General features: G+C 43.7%; 1 protein-coding gene and 1 long non-coding RNA gene across 2 annotated transcripts in view; both read right to left on the bottom strand.

Moving 5' to 3' along the window:
* LOC115085008 (leukocyte elastase inhibitor-like) overlaps nucleotides 1-17,702 on the bottom strand; it is a 70,741-nt gene that overhangs the window by 36,047 nt on the left and 16,992 nt on the right. Inside the window, 1 exon segment of the mRNA XM_029590514.1 lies at nucleotides 2,201-2,338. Coding sequence (XP_029446374.1) covers nucleotides 2,201-2,338 — 138 coding nt within the window.
* LOC115085009 lies at nucleotides 14,863-15,810 on the bottom strand. The gene is made up of 3 exons (XR_003854690.1): nucleotides 15,751-15,810; nucleotides 15,476-15,565; nucleotides 14,863-14,923 (listed from the first exon to the last, which is right to left on the bottom strand). It is a non-coding gene; the product is annotated as an uncharacterized LOC115085009 (long non-coding RNA).

The following is a 17,702-nucleotide window of genomic DNA, read 5'->3' as shown; positions in this document are numbered from 1 at the left end:
GACTAGTCAAGAATTGGCAACGTCTTCTTCAGATAACATGGGCTTTTTAAAAGTAGGCAGAACAATAATATGCTCTCTCTTACATGCTTTCCCTGTGATTCTTTATCTCTTACATACATATATCCAGCCTCATCTCTCTTTTTTGCACAATACACCTCCAGTTGATCCCCTCTCTCAAACACAATGCAATCCCCTCCCTCTCCCCCAGCTGATGCAGCTCTTATCTCCCAGACCCTCTGAAAGCCCCATCTCATCCCCTAGCCCAATGTTTCTCCAACAGTCTGCCATGTGTGTCTCTGTTCCCTCTCTACCTTTGTTTTAAAATTTGTAAGAAAACACTGCTGTGGCTTTCAGTGCTTCCTTAGCTCTTCTTCTAGTCACAAGTTCTCACCATGTTTGTATTGCCTGTTCAGCCAAAGTAAATGTACCATAGAATATTTTTGTTAATGTAGGCTTGGAAAGGTTTGGAAACACTACCTTAAGTGATCCTGCTCCCATGCTCCCGTTCAATCCCACTCTCAGCCTCCCATCCAATAACCTTGTCATCCCCAAGCTGATGCCCCTATCATCTTCCCTGTCATTCCCTCCAGACTCTCCTGATTGAGCCTGCAGGAAGAGCGTGTCACTGTATTGGGCCAAGTCCTCCTCCATGGGGCCCTAACTGGCATTTTGAATTATATGGGACACCATACTGAGTCACAGATCAAACTAAAAAGTGAAGCAGTTTGGCAGAGCTCATCCTTCCTAGCCAAAGGCTATCACTGTAGCGGGTGGCTAATACTTCTCTCACCGCCATTGATTGGGCCAGCAGAAGGAGAAGGAGTGCTTTAGTGCACTGGGCCATGTCCTCTTCTGCCACATGAACCCCAACTAAGGCTGTGAATACCTGTACTTCTAGCCCCAGTCTCTGACATCAGGTTTCACAGACAGACAAACTGAAACAGTAGTATATTTTCATAAAATGTGTTTGAAGGTGCTTGCAAGTTTGGTCTACGAGTATGGCTTGGGAAGAGACTTGGGGAGGGAGGGGGGGGGTGGGGAGCCCTAAAGTTGTCTTCTGGAGGAAAGAAATTTCAGTTGTGCAGTATCTGAAAGCTACCACTAGGTGGCAAAATAAATGGTAACTGAATAGATTGCATATGGGTCAATGGGAATGTTCTAGATAATGTTCTGGTTCCTTTAAAAGGGTTGGGAAGAAGATCCTGTGAGAGGAGTGTTCCAGAAGATATATAATCTTATTCAAAATTTGGTGGGAAAGGAGCCTGAGGATACTTCAGCATAGCATAAGAGTCTGGAGGGAGCCAGCCATCTGGGCTGGTGAGGCCCAGGAACCCCTCCATTTAGGTCCTGTAGGAGCTTTCCCCCTCAAGGTGAGAGGCTCGCAACTGGAGTGATCCCATTCACCAAGGCTTACCCTGGGAACCCAGTTGGATTTTCCCACAGGAGAAGGGATCAGGAGGAGTTGGCCCTTTCCATAAAGTTTAAGTAAGGACAGTTTTGACAGAAAAGATTTGCAAAGTTGGGATGTTGAGTTCACTGCACACATGTTAACCTCCCATTACTGTTTACATACTGAATCCTGATTTTCGAGACCAGGGGGGAGAAAAGAAGGAACATTTGGCATAGAGGAGTGGCAGGATGGGTAGAAGTGCATTCTTGCCTTCAAAACCTTAAAATGTGCAGTAGCCATGGTAATCCATTTTGCAACTTGTTAACAGAAAAATCTAATTGAAACACTCAAATAAAGCATCCCCAAAAAGAAAGGTAAAATAGTTATTTGGCTAATATTTTGCATTTGAGCAGAGGGAGCAAGACCCATCTATTGCCTCTCTAAAAGAAGATTGTGCTAAAAAAAAAAAAAAAAAAAAAAGTCACCCTTTTGGGATTTCTAACAACTCTTTCTTCTGATCCAGTTAATGGCAACTTTGCTGCACAGACTGAATTCGTTTTGAGTCCTCCAAAGCTCCAAGGAACAAGACCATGAGGCAGGGGTCAACAGAGGTATCCACCTATTATAAAGTTTCAAAACAAAACCCCAAATAGTGGGCCCAAAAGCTACTGAATTATAAACGGCCTGTTACAGTATGTCACATTTCTCTTTGAAACCAACCTAAAATGCAGCTCTAACGACTCGTATAGGCTTTTAACCTGTTCCAACTTTTGTTTTTGCCCTCTGGAAGAAGCTAACAAACTCACTCACCGGAATGAATTTATAGGTTTGCTCTCCGTACAAGCGGTTAGCAAGGTTCAATAAGTAGGAAGTTCCTGTTTTGTTAATGGCTGCATTCAGGGTCTGAAAGTTTGCATGAAGTCCTTCCACAGCATCAAAATGAAGTGTCTGCATTAAAGAAAACGTCAAACATTATTAGTCTCTTGCTTGAATCATGAAGCAATGCATAACAAACAGTATGTCAGTTCTTCTTTTAATGGATTATTAAATAGAGATGTGAATCGTTTTCCATATCGTCTTAACGATAGAAATCGTGTGGCAGGGCAAGAAAATCGTGTTAGGCACGATTTTTTAGTTAAAAAATCGTTAAAAATCGTTTTTTCCGATTAGTGCGCACTAACTCGAGTTAGTGCGCACTAACTGGGAGTTAGTGCGCACTAACTGAAAATGATACAATTTGACACTTTTCAGGTCAGTTAAGGTCAGTTTAGGAATGAATATGTATTCCTATTGGCTGCCCTCTTATTTATTCATGTTACCAAGCTTCCCACTGACAGTATATGGGGGATGGGAAATGGAAACAGTTGGTAGCTTGACAAAACAAGTAATGTGATCAGTCAATGTGACTAGAACTTGTGCCCTAACCCTGATACCAGGGGTATTGTGATCTTCCTGCACACAGTGCCCTATCCCTATTAATACCAGGAGTGTTGTGATCTTCCTGCACACAGTGCCCTAACCCTGGCACCAGGGGTGTTGTGATCTTCCTGCACACAGTGCCCTATCCCTATTAATACCAGGAGTGTTGTGATCTTCCTGCACACAGTGCCCTAACCCTGGCACCAGGGGTGTTGTGATCTTCCTGCACACAGTGCCCTATCCCTATTAATACCAGGAGTGTTGTGATCTTCCTGCACACAGTGCCCTAACCCTGGCACCAGGGGTGTTGTGATCTTCCTGCACACAGTGCCCTATCCCTATTAATACCAGGAGTGTTGTGATCTTCCTGCACACAGTGCCCTAACCCTGGCACCAGGGGTGTTGTGATCTTCCTGCACACAGTGCCCTATCCTTATTAATACCAGGAGTGTTGTGATCTTCCTGCACACAGTGCCCTAACCCTGGCACCAGGGGTGTTGTGATCTTCCTGCACACAGTGCCTTATCCCTATTAATACCAGGAGTGTTGTGATCTTCCTGCACACAGTGCCCTATCCCTATTAATACCAGGAGTGTTGTGATCTTCCTGCACACAGTGCCCTATCCTTATTAATACCAGGAGTGTTGTGATCTTCCTGCACACAGTGCCCTATCCTTATTAATACCAGGAGTGTTGTGATCTTCCTGCACACAGTGCCCTATCCTTATTAATACCAGGAGTGTTGTGATCTTCCTGCACACAGTGCCCTAACCCTGGCACCAGGGGTGTTGTGATCTTCCTGCACACAGTGCCCTATCCCTATTAATACCAGGAGTGTTGTGATCTTCCTGCACACAGTGCCCTAACCCTGGCACCAGGGGTGTTGTGATCTTCCTGCACACAGTGCCTTATCCCTATTAATACCAGGAGTGTTGTGATCTTCCTGCACACAGTGCCCTATTCCTGATACCGGGGGTGTTGGGATCTTCTTGCACACATCCCGGTATCAGGGATAGGGCACTGCATGCAGGAAGATCACAACACTCCTGGTATCAGGAATAGGGCACTGTGTGCAGGAAGATCACAACACCCCTGGTATTAGGGATAGGGCACTGTGTGCAGGAAGATCACAACACCCCTGGTATTAGGGATAGGGCACTGTGTGCAGGAAGATCACAACACCCCTGGTATCAGGGATAGGGCACTGTGTGCAGGAAGATCACAATACCCCGGAGGAGTGAGGGTCAGGCAGCTCCCCCCTGTCTGTGAAGCCAGCCTCTCACTAGTAATGCAGGGAAGGAGCTGTCTCATACTTCACCATCCTCCCCCCCTCACCCACACACCATTCACTAGCTGGGACATGGGGGAAGTCAGGAGTGAGGGTCAGGCAGCTCCCCCCTGTCTGTGAAGCCAGTCTCTCACTAGTAATGCATGGAGGGAGCTGTCTCAGTCTTCACCATCCTCCCCCCCCTCACCCACACACCATTCACTAGCTGGGACATGGGGGAAGTCAGGAGTGAGGGTCAGGCAGCTCCCCCCTGTCTGTGAAGCCAGCCTCTCACTAGTAATGCAGGGAGGGAGCTGTCTCAGACTTCACCATCCTCCCCCCCCCCTCACCCACACACCATTCACTAGCTGGGACATGGGGGAAGTCAGGAGTGAGGGTCAGGCAGCTCCCCCCTGTCTGTGAAGCCAGCCTCTCACTAGTAATGCAGGGAGGGAGCTGTCTCAGACTTCACCATCCTCCCCCCCCCCTCACCCACACACCATTCACTAGCTGGGACATGGGGGAAGTCAGGAGTGAGGGTCAGGCAGCTCCCCCCTGTCTGTGAAGCCAGCCTCTCACTAGTAATGCAGGGAGGGAGCTGTCTCAGACTTCACCATCCTCCCCCCCCCCTCACCCACACACCATTCACTAGCTGGGACATGGGGGAAGTCAGGAGTGAGGGTCAGGCAGCTCCCCCCTGTCTGTGAAGCCAGCCTCTCACTAGTAATGCAGGGAGGGAGCTGTCTCAGACTGGTATCAGGGATAGGGCACTGAGTGCAGGAAGATCACAACACCCCTGGTATCAGGAATAGGGCACAGGTTCTAGTCATATTGACTGATCACATTACTTTTTTTGTCAACTACCAACAGTTTTCATTTCCCATCCCCCCAACCATCACCTCAGTTGGAACCTTGGTAACATCAATAGATAAGAGGGCAGCCAGCCAATAGGAATACATATTCATTCCTAACTGACCTTTACTGACCTGGATAGTGTCAATAATTTGTATCATTTTCTGTTAGTGTTCCTGAGTTTCCATTTCCATTTCCCATCCCCCCAACCATCACCTCAGTGGGAACCTGGTTAACATCAATAGATAAGAGGGCAGCCAGCCAATAGGAACACATATTCATTCCTAACTGACCTTTACTGACCTGGAAAGTGTCAATTTGTATCATTTTCAGTTAGTGCGCACTAACTCGGAGTTAGTGCGCACTAACTCCCGTTAGTGCGCACTAACACGATTTATCGATTTTTAACGATAAATCGTTAGAATTTCTATTGTATCGTGTTCTATAACAATTTAAGACGATATTAAAATTATCGGGCGATAATTTTAATCGTTAAAAAACGATTCACATCCCTATTAAATTAACCTGTTTTGCACATTTCTTTCTAAATATCACATATTTTGACTACAGCCATACCACTAGGACTACTGATGTAGTATGATTTCAGAATATGAATGAGTCTGGGCCTTCCTTCCCCAACAGAAGAGTATACACACATGCAGCATATGCAGGACTAGTCAAGTACCGGTACTTGACTAGAATTTACCCCCAAACCCTGGATACTATAGAAAGGGGTCTGGATGGCTTAGCAATCTCCTTAGGAGCTGGCATTGACCCAGTGTCACAATGGAGTAATCTATAGAAAGCATTGCCTTTCAGAGGAGACATTACACAAAGCTCTTGCAGGTATATTAACCTTCTTGTCCTGGTTAAATTGCAATACAGTTTGCACAGTCAAATTGGATGAAACCCTATAAAAAAAAGAATTAAATATTACAGAAAAAACACTGCCCCCAATTTATGTCTTTCTAATTAAACTGGCTGCCTGAATATTGCCCACATGTGGGGCTCAACATGTGTACTTTTCCGTGCAGCATAAGTTGGTTGAACTTGGAGACAGGGTTAAGGTCAGGGAAGGAAAGCGGGTATAATGTGCCCTTTGTTTTGCAGTGAAAAAGCACCCATAGAAAAAGCAAGTACAAATCTCTGAGAGTATTTTTTCCCAAGGCAGTTTTCAAAAGGAAAGTACAGGAGTACATTCCCTCTGAGAATTAGGGCAAAGTCCATCGGTAAAAGTATCCGTAGATTTTGCAACTATCTTGTACACATTTGAAAACTGCCCCTAAATGAAAAGCACAATACAAACTTTAGAAAAGAAAATAAATAGTTGTATCAAAATGAGCTTGTCACATAAGGTCACTAATTAGCGCTATGGGGAGAAGTGGGAGAGTTACTGGACCTGAGAAAAGGAGATTAAAGGAGAGAAGAGAGTTCAAGGAGAGGACAAACCAGTCATGAGTGGGTGATTCTGTCCATTATAAACTGGCATGATGTACCCACGAATGTCGATATATAAAAACTAATAAATAAAATAAATATATCATTAAGGGTCTTGAAAGTGCTGAGTGAGAAGATGAGAGAATGGAGCATGGAAGTGCAAACCAGAGAGAAATCTGCCCACCTTGCCTCAGAAGTATACAATCAATCTGACCATGCCCTCTCTACAGTCTGTGAGGGTCTCAAGGCTGAAAGAAAAAGGGTTCTGAAATCAAATCAAAACAAAAGGTCAACTTAAATAAGCTCTGGAGGCCCAGACCACTGTTAATCCTCTAGCTTTGAAGTGTCTACTATACATACTAATAATGGCAATGACAACCAAGATCTTTGTTAACCTATTATTCGTAAATACATGTGTTGTAAAAATAAATGATCCACTGTTGAGTACATCGGGCCGCTGTGGTTTCAAGGTGACACAAGATATTACAGTCCAAGGGAGGCAAGGCAAAACCTCCCCTTCTAAACTCCCCAAAGACCTTTCTTTAGCATCTTCACCATGGTGAACAACGGAGTCAATCGAGCCACTGAGGAAGATACAATGACAGCAGAGTAGGTCTTAAGTCTTCCTTTCCTCTTCCTCCCAACCATCAGATTAAAAATTCAAGATAAAAATTAAGTACGGTAAATCAGCAATGGGAATGAGAGCTTCACTGCATGCAACTTGCTCCTGGCGCCATCTTCACCCCTTTAAAGCCCTTTGATGTCCAGTTCACATTTCTGGTTCAATGGTAATTGGCTGGATGAATCACATCAAGGGCAGCAATGATCATGACAATTATAACTGGCCCCTTTTTCTATACTGTAAAACCACTGTTCCTTATATATTATGAGGTGGTGTCATTTCCTGTTACCAAAATGGGCCCTTTTTAAGGGCAAAGGCCTCCGGTACCAATTCCCCCAGAAGAACAACTAATGATTATGGGCCATATCCAAATTAAAGTCATTTAAAAGAAAACTTTCACATCAGTCCACAACTTCCCTTTTTCTTATTTTGTGAAAGATATCAAAGGAGAACTGGTGGCAATCCCTAAAGCTGTTTTGAATCTCCAAGCACTTACAATCAGTTATATAAATCATATATTCCATTGAATACATATGACTGGATCTCAGCTAGGCTGCAGATCTCCTCTTCCAGTGATGCTGTTTTCCTTGGTTCAAACAGCCACCAACAGTTTATCCTCTTCCTTAGTGGTACAGAATGACATGACTGCCTCCTCCTCCTCCTCTTCCTTAGTGGCACAGGATGATGATGCCACTGTCTCTCTCCAGCTAGCCTTCTGTTGCTGTGGCCCGCTGACATCATCTCCATTTTCACCTGCACCAGCCAAGACACCACCTATATGTCATTGGCCCACATGAAAAGCCTCCTCTTCTTCATCTTGCATGGATCTTTGATAATTCTGGAGTAGTAGGCAAAAAAAAAAAAAAAATTGCAAACCAGGAACCAAGAAAAAGGAATGACAATGGGAACCACCATTGGTTCATAGGCCTTACATTGTATCACACTCTGCTAACGTCTTCTGACCCCAGTTTAGCATGCACACTAGGCCTTTAATGCATAGCAAGGTAATTTTTGTGCAAGTTAATGACCTTAGCATGCATGCTAACCTTTACTGCATAGGCCCCACAGAATTAGGACTGTCACCTAGTTTTATGAATTTTGGAAAGGTACCAATTTAGGGCGGGCTTCCATGTCAATGCAATAAAAGAACAGGCTTTGAAAACTCTTTTGTCCAGCTTCCCTCCCCCCCCCCCCCCCTCCTTAGTTTTATTGCCTTAATGGATTACTCATTGCAGCTTTACACATGACTGCTCCTAAATCCCACAAATCAACAGTTCCATCACTGATGAGAGTAATGAAAGACAGACAGCAAGTCATGCTATTACTCCACATTAATAGCAGGTAGAGTTAATCAGCAGTTGTTTTCTGTCTAGGAGGAGTAGCTATATTCCCCTTGCTTTATTCTAGCAGCTTTGAGTTCTGAATCAGAGATAAACCTTGGACACTCTCCAAGTAATCAGAGGCATCAAGCTGAAGTCATTTCTGTGGAATGCACTAAAAATGTTCATGCATAACTCATTTGGACAGATACTGTATTCTCCACAAAGTTTCTGTTTTTGTGTCCTTCTGTCTGCCTACCTACCTAATTATTGTACAGTTTAAGACACAATGGTTACTCCAAGATAATAACAATTCTAAAATAGAGATGTGCATTCGTTTTTCACGATTTAGCCAATGCCAACGACATTGTCTAATTCGTCATTGTTGGGGAAGTTGGGAAAAAGAATCAAAATTCCACGAATTTTCGGGTTAAAGTCGGTTTTTTATTACTGCGCACTAACGGATGTTAGTGCGCATGGACTATCCGTTAGCGCGCAGTCGCTGGACGTAGTGCGCAGTACATGGCGCCTCACCCTACTGCGCACTAACGGATTATTAGTGCGCGCTAGGTGCATGTCAGTGCGCACTGCGATATGTTAGTGCGCACTAAGGTAAACTGATACTACATTGATACTTTTGTGTAAATTGAAGGTTGAATATGTATTCCTATTGGGTGTCTTCTTGTTTTATTCATTACCAAGGTTACCAACAGCCAAGGTGCTGTTTTTTACAGATTGTTTTATATGGGGGATGGGGAATGGGAATGGGGGATAGAGCTATTAGCTTGAAGTTCTAATCCTACTGTAGTAGTGTGTCTGTGGATATTGTGATTATGTCATCAATCATGTGACTAGAATTTGTTTGATATATTATGCATAATATTCATTTGCATCATTTTTGAATTGGCCACTTAAATTAATAGGTTTATTTTCCCTCCTACTTTTAGTCAATAGGTAGCTATAATAGCTATATAATAAGGGGTGCTCTGCTTATGTGTTGCTTTTGTTTTGTGGGTTTGAGGAGAAAACATCAGTCAATCAGTTTATAGCTAGCTGCAGCTGTTGATTTGATAGCTAATATATTATACAGCCTTTATTGTTAGGGTACTATCTGCTAGCTGGCTTAGCTAGCTGATACTAGTATCAGCCTATGATACTAGCAGCCAGCCAGTAGCTAGCCATTGCCACTAGCCACAGTAGCATATAGCTGCTACTGCTAGCAGCCAAGTACCACTAGCCAAAATAGCCAATAGCCACAACCAGTGAGCTGAGCTGAGCTCTACTCTTTTTTTCTGTTTCTTGAGTGAGCTCTTCGTTCGCAGCATTCCTAGCCTAGGCATAGGCAGGCACCAGCACTCCAGTCCAGCAGCAGGGCTTGCTTATAAAGGACAAGGTGAAGGTAGGTGCGTTGATTGCTTTCTGAACATTGCAGCAGTAGAGTTTTAATAGATTTATAAATATATAAAATTATATAATATTATATTTATCAATATTATATAGATGTATGTGTAATCTACCAGATTTATCACTAATAGTGTTTATAGCTAGCTAGCCATAGCCAGTGACACTATGCTAATAGCTAGCTTGGCTATTAGCCTAGTGTCACTGGCTATGGCTAGCTATTAAAGCTAGTGAGTCACTACTATCAAATCAATTCTACTACTAAACCTATAATTGGCCAATAGTCTGTCCAATATCCTATATTATGTATCTTGTGCTTGGCTTGAGGCTTCTGCTCCTGTGTGTGAGATTTGTGGGTAAGACTTGAAGTGGGAGGGAGAAGTTATTTTAGTTCAAAGAACAGAATAGGCCTGAAAAGGATATGAAAAAATAGGAATAGGACTTCTCTAACCTCAATGCAGAAAAGCCTAGCCAGTCCTGCCAGGAGGCTAATGTAATGAGTGAACTGAAGTATTGCAGCCTAGTTTCAGTCTCAGTCTGCTGCAGTTTGATGCTCTGGCCAATGCATGGTATAAATTGCAATATAATATATTAGTAAGTATACTATATCAAATTATCAATTGTCAGTGTCACTCACTGACTAATAATCACTATATCCTTCTTTGTCCTGTGGTCTGGGGGTAGCCTTAGCAATAGCTAGCTAGCTAGCTAATGCTATTAGCTCAATAAAGTTTTAAAAATGAATACCAAACTAATTTATTAACTTGTTTAATGTACTATTTATTATATATTTCTTTGACCACAGGATCATAATGCCCCTACCAGTACCCTCTGGGAAAAAACGTGTTGGTAGTGATAGTGCTACTGGAAAGAGCTGTCTGCCAGTCCCTAGGAAAAAACTGCGATTTTTTGAGAAGAAAGAGGATGTAGAAGTGCAAGGAAACTTGTTGCAAGGGAAGGAACGAGCAAAATTTGAGGGAAAGGTGAAAAGATTAGATGAAAGAATGGTGCTACAGAAAGTATTGGATGATGATGATGAATCAGATATTGAGGAGGAGGAGGAGGAGGATCAGGAGTTTTTGGCTAGTAAACATTCTGAGGAGAAGGAGGAGGAGGAGAACAGAAGCAATGACAATGTTAGTCAGATTGCAAAACAAACAACTACTGCCAGTGCCAGCAGTATTGCTGGTACCCTGTCCCCTACACCATTTGAACATCCACGTGTGACTACTACTACTACTACTACTATTTCTACTACTAGTATGAAAATGACAAGTATCCAGCCTAGAGTAAGGAACAGTACAAGGACATCAAAGATTTGGAATCATTATCATGTTGTGGCTGACCAGAGATTTGGACAATGTATCCATTGTAAAAAGATGGTGAGCCGTGGAAGAATTATTGGACATCTTACTAACAGCAACATGAAATATCACCTTGAAAGAGAACATAGAGCACTGTTGCTTGCAGAAGAAGCTGGTCCCACCGTGCTTGCCCAGGCTTCAAGTAAAGCAACAGGGAAGCAGCCACAGAAGGAAAGTAGTAGTACTAAAGAAGATACAGATTGTGTGCATCTGCAGAAGCAGCAGTCTCCTCTTCCTCATCCCCAGCAGCAGCGGCAAGCTACCATGGAGCAGATGGGGTGGTGTTCTTCTGCAATGTCACAGAGCAGGAAGCAGGCAATGTCTAAAGTGGGTACACAACATATTGCTGTAATGATTGCTTTGGATGATCAGCCACTGCAGATTGTAGAAAATGAGGGATTTAAGCGGATGCTCCATTATTTCGCCCCTTACTACAAACTTCCTTCAAGAAGTACATTTAGCCATCAGGTGCTTCCTTCCCTATACAGAAAATGTCATGCTGAAATGCAGATTATGATGGCAAGGGCAAAGGGGAGGAGCATCCATCTCACCACTGATGTTTGGACTAGTATGAATGCAATGCATGCATATTTGTCTCTAACAGCACATTGGTGGCAGCTGGATGAGGCATTAATACCTGTAAGCACTAGCAGCATTGGCAGTGGCAGTGGCAGCAGCTCCAAAAAGGTTTCGCCAGGATACCATTGGGCTTTACTGCATGCTCAAGTGCTAGACAAGAGACATACTTCAGAAAATATCTTACATGCAATTCAGGGGATGATGGAAAAATGGAATGGGCTCCTTAGAAGCAGTGATATGGAATGCTTAAATGGATTTTTCATTACTGACAATGGTTCCAATATTATTAAGGCTCTGGCTGATGGTAGATTCAACGGCATCCGATGCTTTGCACATACCCTGCATCTGATAGTGAGGGATGCTTTGGGGCTTAGTGGCAAGGAAGGTGGTACTACTAGTTGTAGTAGTCAACTCCTGAAGCGGTTGATTGAAAAGTGTCGCAAAATAGCTGGGCATTTCAATCGTAGTGTAAAAAGTGGGAAGCAACTCAGAAAGAGGCAAATAGCAGTTGGCGCACCTTTGCACAACCTTCTTCAGGATGTGCCTACCAGATGGAATTCCACCTATCTTATGTTGGAGAGGTTGTCTGAACAGCAGACACCTCTTCATGATTTGGCAATGGCAACTGAAATTGGATTGGAAAATCCTCTTGGATGTCAGGACTGGACAAACATTGCACACATGGTGCATGTCCTCAAGCCTTTCAAAGTATATACTGATGCATTGAGTTCAGCTAATGCCACTTTGGGTGGTGTCATCCCTGTAATAAACTATCTGGAGGAGGTATTAGAGGAATTTCTGCATCATCCAGATTTCTCTAAGGAAGTGTTAATGCTTGTTAAATGCTTAAAAGAGCAAGTTCAAAAAAGATTGAAACCTCTCATGCAAAGGGATTGCTATATGTTAGCCACGATGTGTGACCCACGTGTGAAAGGCAGTATTGCTCTCAAGAACAATGCTCTTACACATTGGAAAAAAATGTTGATTAAAATGGTTGAAAACATAATGTCTAACAGGGTCTGTTCCACTGGTAACGATGAAAAAGAATTAGTATCATCCTCTCAGTCTCCAACTCCATCCTGCTCAAGTACTAGTATGATCAGCTGCTCCCCTACCCCTTCCATAACACATCAAAATATGAGTTATTCCACATTTAATGAACTGCCTGCCATGTCACAAGCAATCACATCAGCTGTTGGCAGAAGAGTTACTACTACTGAGTCCTACCTGCAGGAGAATGTTTCAGAACTGCATGTTAAGAGTTTTCTGTCTGAGCCAATTCAGAGCATGGACTCAGATCCCTTGAGATATTGGGCACAGAAAGCTTCAATGTGGCCTGATCTTGCAATACTAGCACAGCACTTTCTTTCCTGCCCGCCAACAAGTGTGCAAAGTGAAAGAGTATTTTCAATGACAGGGAACATAGTGAGTCCACACCGTGCACGTTTGTCTCCAGACTTAGTCGAGCAATTGGTTTTTATCAAAACGAATTTTCCACAGCTTGGGTATCCGAACTTTCCCTGTGACTGGGAGGAGTGAGCCTCTTGTCGAGGGCCGAGATCCAAGGTCAAGGGGTGGAAGAGAGGCTTGGCTCTATGCAGCTGTGCTCCCCGCATCGCTTGCTGGGGCGCCCGGCCACAAGAGGCAGCAGCGGCCACAACATTGCCGCTGCTGCCTCTTGTGGCCCACAGGAGAAGCCAGTCTGGGAGTCACAAGACATAAACACTCTGTCCTGCTGCGTCTCCAACACAGGCTTCTCACTCCCAGGCTCCTTTCCCCCAGTGTCCACCTCTGAGGCAGGCAAGTCCTCGCTGGGTTCTTCTGCCTCAGCGTCCATCTCCGACAGCATGATTGTGTGAATGAAGTATGAAAGAATTTCAGGCCAATACAATATTAAATTGCACTTACAGTGCACAGAGAGGTTGATACTCTAACTAAGTAGCTAGTGGCTGTACTAGTAGTAGCTAGCTACTACTAGCTACTGGATATCCAAGTACTAGCTACTACTTGGATATCCAGTTTATATCCAACTAGTAGCTAGCTACAACTACTAGCTACTAGTTGGATATAAACTGTTACTGTTATATCCACCCTACTGTAACAATATATTGATTAACCAAATATATACAGACACCCTTGAGTGTAATAAAAAGAGAAAACTGAGCACCCAGAAGTTGTACATTTCTGAAGGATTTTTTGTTCATGAGTCTGCTTTCTCCTAGTCCTTCTCCTTACTCCTACTTTAGTATCACAAGCATTACATTTTTTGCTTCAAATGGCTGTCTTCGTCATGGAGCAATTTTTGGCATTGACGTGTGAGTCATTGCAGTAGCTTGAGTGCTGCACACACTGCACACAGTGCACAATATTGTATTGGCCAGGTTGAAAGATGTGTGAATGGTCAGTAGCCACGGTTGAAGCCTTGACGTTGGCGCTACTGCTCACAAGTATACAACTTGTGCTAATTCAGCCAGACTGAATGTTGTATGGAAGTGTATGACTAACTTAGTTACTACTACTAAAACAATGAAATGTGTTGGATTAATAGACATACATCCGTACATGTCTGCTCTTTGTAATTTAGTAGTACCATACTATATTATTTTGGAATAATTATTATTAGTTAAATGACTAATAAATTAATATATAAAAAAGAACAAGCAAACGTTTACAATGTGTAAACAAATTTATTTTAACATATAAATTTTATATTTCACACACCACCACAGTAGAGAGTAGACATATTAAAACAAAACAAAAAAAAACCAGGCCAGCAGCCCAGGTCAAGGCGAAATATGATGCCTTGACTTCATGATGTTGCAGCAGGGTCAGGCTCATGTGGAGAGGAGGGTGCCGCCACTGGAGAAACCTGCTCTGAAGCAGAGGGAACTGGCACCTCCTCCTCATGAGGCATCTCATGAGGAGGAGAAGCCATTTCCCTCTGCTCCTGAGGGGCCTCCTCCAGGGCTAACAACCTCCTCTCCACATTGCAGACACTGGCCTGCAGCTCTCCGACCTTCTGCTGCAACATCATGTAGTCGGCATCATATTTCGCCTTGAACTGCCGTACTTCCTGCAGGATCTCCTCCAACTTTGAATATTGTGCACAGCAGCACTTACAGGTTGGAGGAGATCCTGGAGGAAGTACGGCAGTGCTGGTGCTGGTGCTGGCACTGGCGCTAGCGCTGGTGGTGGTGCTGGCACTGGCACTGGCACTGGTGCTGGTGCTGGTGGCAGTGGTGGGCCGCTGTGTATTCGCAGGCTTTTCTTGGCCTGTAAAGAAATTAAAAAAAAAAAATAATTCAACATGAGACACAGAACTATACATTATACATACATTACATAGTCAGATATGACAAATAAAAAAGCAAATACTACTGGATGCGTGTGAGCAAGTTTATAAAATAATCTACCCCTTATTTAGTTTATTGACCTTGAGGATTATAGAAAAATGAGGAGTCCATTGCAGGGGAGAAGGAGTGAGGGGAGAGTGGAGGGATATCAAATCTATCAACATAGATTAGAGAGAATACATAATTTGAAGGATTGGAAGGAGAAATAATAGTCAATCTCAGGTTACACAGAATATGATGGTAGGAGATACACTACAAACCTCTTCTTTTTTTTCACCTTCAATTCTTTAGTTTACTATCATAGCCACTCAGTGACATTTAATATATACAAATAAATAAATACACACATCCCCCCATTCCCAATCCCCAGCCACTATAACTGACTGATATAAAAAAAAAAGATTTTGTTTTTCAGCCTCAGATAATATATAGTACTACTGTACTGGCCGTGCCAAGATATATTATTTCCTACCTAGACCACTACTTGTCGACGTTGCTGACTCCATCCTCCTCTGGTGACTAGGCCCAGGAAGCCCCGCCTCGTCCCTGCCTGGGTGTGGTTCTGTACAAGACAAATCAAAATTCAGAGAACAACAGTTAGAATTTTAAAAACAAGAATGAGATCAGACACAATGATTCATTCACTGTTATATTAAAGAAACATTTTTAAACACAAATTCCATTACAATTAATTGAATAGTTGTGTAATGTGTGTTGTTCTTGTGTAGTATTCTGAAAACAACTTACCAGGCATGGAACGGGGCAAGGTTCGGCGGACCTCCTCGAGCCACCTACCCTCGTGCAATCGCAGATGGCGACCTGAAAATTAGAGGAATATACAGGAAAAAGAATAACATTGATTAATTTTTACAACATGCCCATGTTTTGCCTTGACCTACTAGATTATTTTTTATGCAACATACAAAAGTTAGTTATACATAAATACTATTTTATTTATATTTCAATGTGGCTTTCAAAAAAATCCCAAATACCACCATTTCAAAAAGATAAATATAAATATCAATAATATACCACAGATAATTTTATTTCCTTTGTAGTCTAGTTATTAAGTATTAATACTAGTATAGTATAGGGTAAGGGTGGTACACTAGTAGCTAGCTAGCTAGTAGCTAGCTACTAGTATTTCTGTTTTTTTTAAATATATTTACTTAACATTATAACTTTTATTACTTATAGTAGTTAATTATTACATTATAATTATATAACTCACTGTATGCTACTAGTAGCTACTGTAGCTAGTATTACTATCATACTCTATTTAATTTTCTATGACAAAATAATATACATAATTTATAATTGAATAATATGATCAACATTATTATTTCTCACCTTTCTTTTTGAGGTCTTCCACCTCACGAGGGTAGGAGGCCCGCCGGCAAAACTCCTCCTGGAGAGAGGCCCAGGCAGCAGTCTCCCTTTGCAGGTTAGGCCTGCTGCCTGGGGGGGTGTATAGGTTCCTCTCATCCAGGAGCATGAGCCGGGCCAGGAGGTCCACGTCGGCCTGGGTAAAGCGGGGTTTCCTGGACCTTGCTGCCACCTTGGAGGAGGACGGTGGGGAGGAGTCAGACTCCCTCCCCCTGTCACCACCAGACTCCCTTTCACGTTCCATCCTACCATGAGAAAATAAAAAAGGAGATGAAAAAAAGTATGTGCTATAGGACAGCTGTTTGTTCAGAAGCTCACACACTAATGCAGGGAGGGGCTAGGCAGCTCCCCCCTGTCTGTGAAACCAGCCCTCAGCCCTCACCCTCACAGTGACAGTACACTATTCAGTTCAGTGGCTGGGACATGGGGGGAGGGGAGGAGTGAGGGTCAGGCAGCTGAGCTCCCCCCCCCCCCCTGTCTGTGAAGCCAGCCAGCCTCTCACTACGTAATGCAGGCAGGGAGGGAGCTGTCTCAGCCCTCACCCTCACAGTGACAGTACACTATTCAGTTCAGTGGCTGGGACATGGGGGGAGGGGAGGAGTGAGGGTCAGGCAGCTGAGCTCCCCCCCCCCCTGTCTGTGAAGCCAGCCAGCCTCTCACTACGTAATGCAGGCAGGGAGGGAGCTGTCTCAGCCCTCACCCTCACAGTGACAGTACACTATTCAGTTCAGTGGCTGGGACATGGGGGGAGGGGAGGAGTGAGGGTCAGGCAGCTGAGCTCCCCCCCCCCCCTGTCTGTGAAGCCAGCTAGCCTCTCACTACGTAATGCAGGCAGGGAGGGAGCTGTCTCAGCCCTCACCCTCACAGTGACAGTACACTATTCAGTTCAGTGGCTGGGACATGGGGGGAGGGGAGGAGTGAGGGTCAGGCAGCTGAGCTCCCCCCCCCCTGTCTGTGAAGCCATCCAGCCTCTCACTACGTAATGCAGGCAGGGAGGGAGCTGTCTCAGCCCTCACCCTCACAGTGACAGTACACTATTCAGTTCAGTGGCTGGGACATGGGGGGAGGGGAGGAGTGAGGGTCAGGCAGCTGAGCCCCCCCCCCCCCCCCTGTCTGTGAAGCCAGCCAGCCTCTCATGCAGGGAGGGAGCTGTCTGACACTGACAATCTCTGTTAAACTTTTTTTTCACTAAATTAGCATAAAATTAAATGAAGTACTTTTGTGTGTTAAACTTTTAATTTCCCCTAATGTAAGTAACTTCATTTAATATTATTTTTATATTATTTTATGCTACTTCACCGAAAAAAAAGTGC

The sequence above is a fragment of the Rhinatrema bivittatum genome, chromosome 2 (genome assembly GCF_901001135.1).
Source record: "Rhinatrema bivittatum chromosome 2, aRhiBiv1.1, whole genome shotgun sequence".
Lineage (NCBI taxonomy): Eukaryota > Metazoa > Chordata > Amphibia > Gymnophiona > Rhinatrematidae > Rhinatrema > Rhinatrema bivittatum.
Note: the sequence above shows the minus strand (reverse complement) of the source record. Positions and strands in the feature narration are given on the sequence as shown.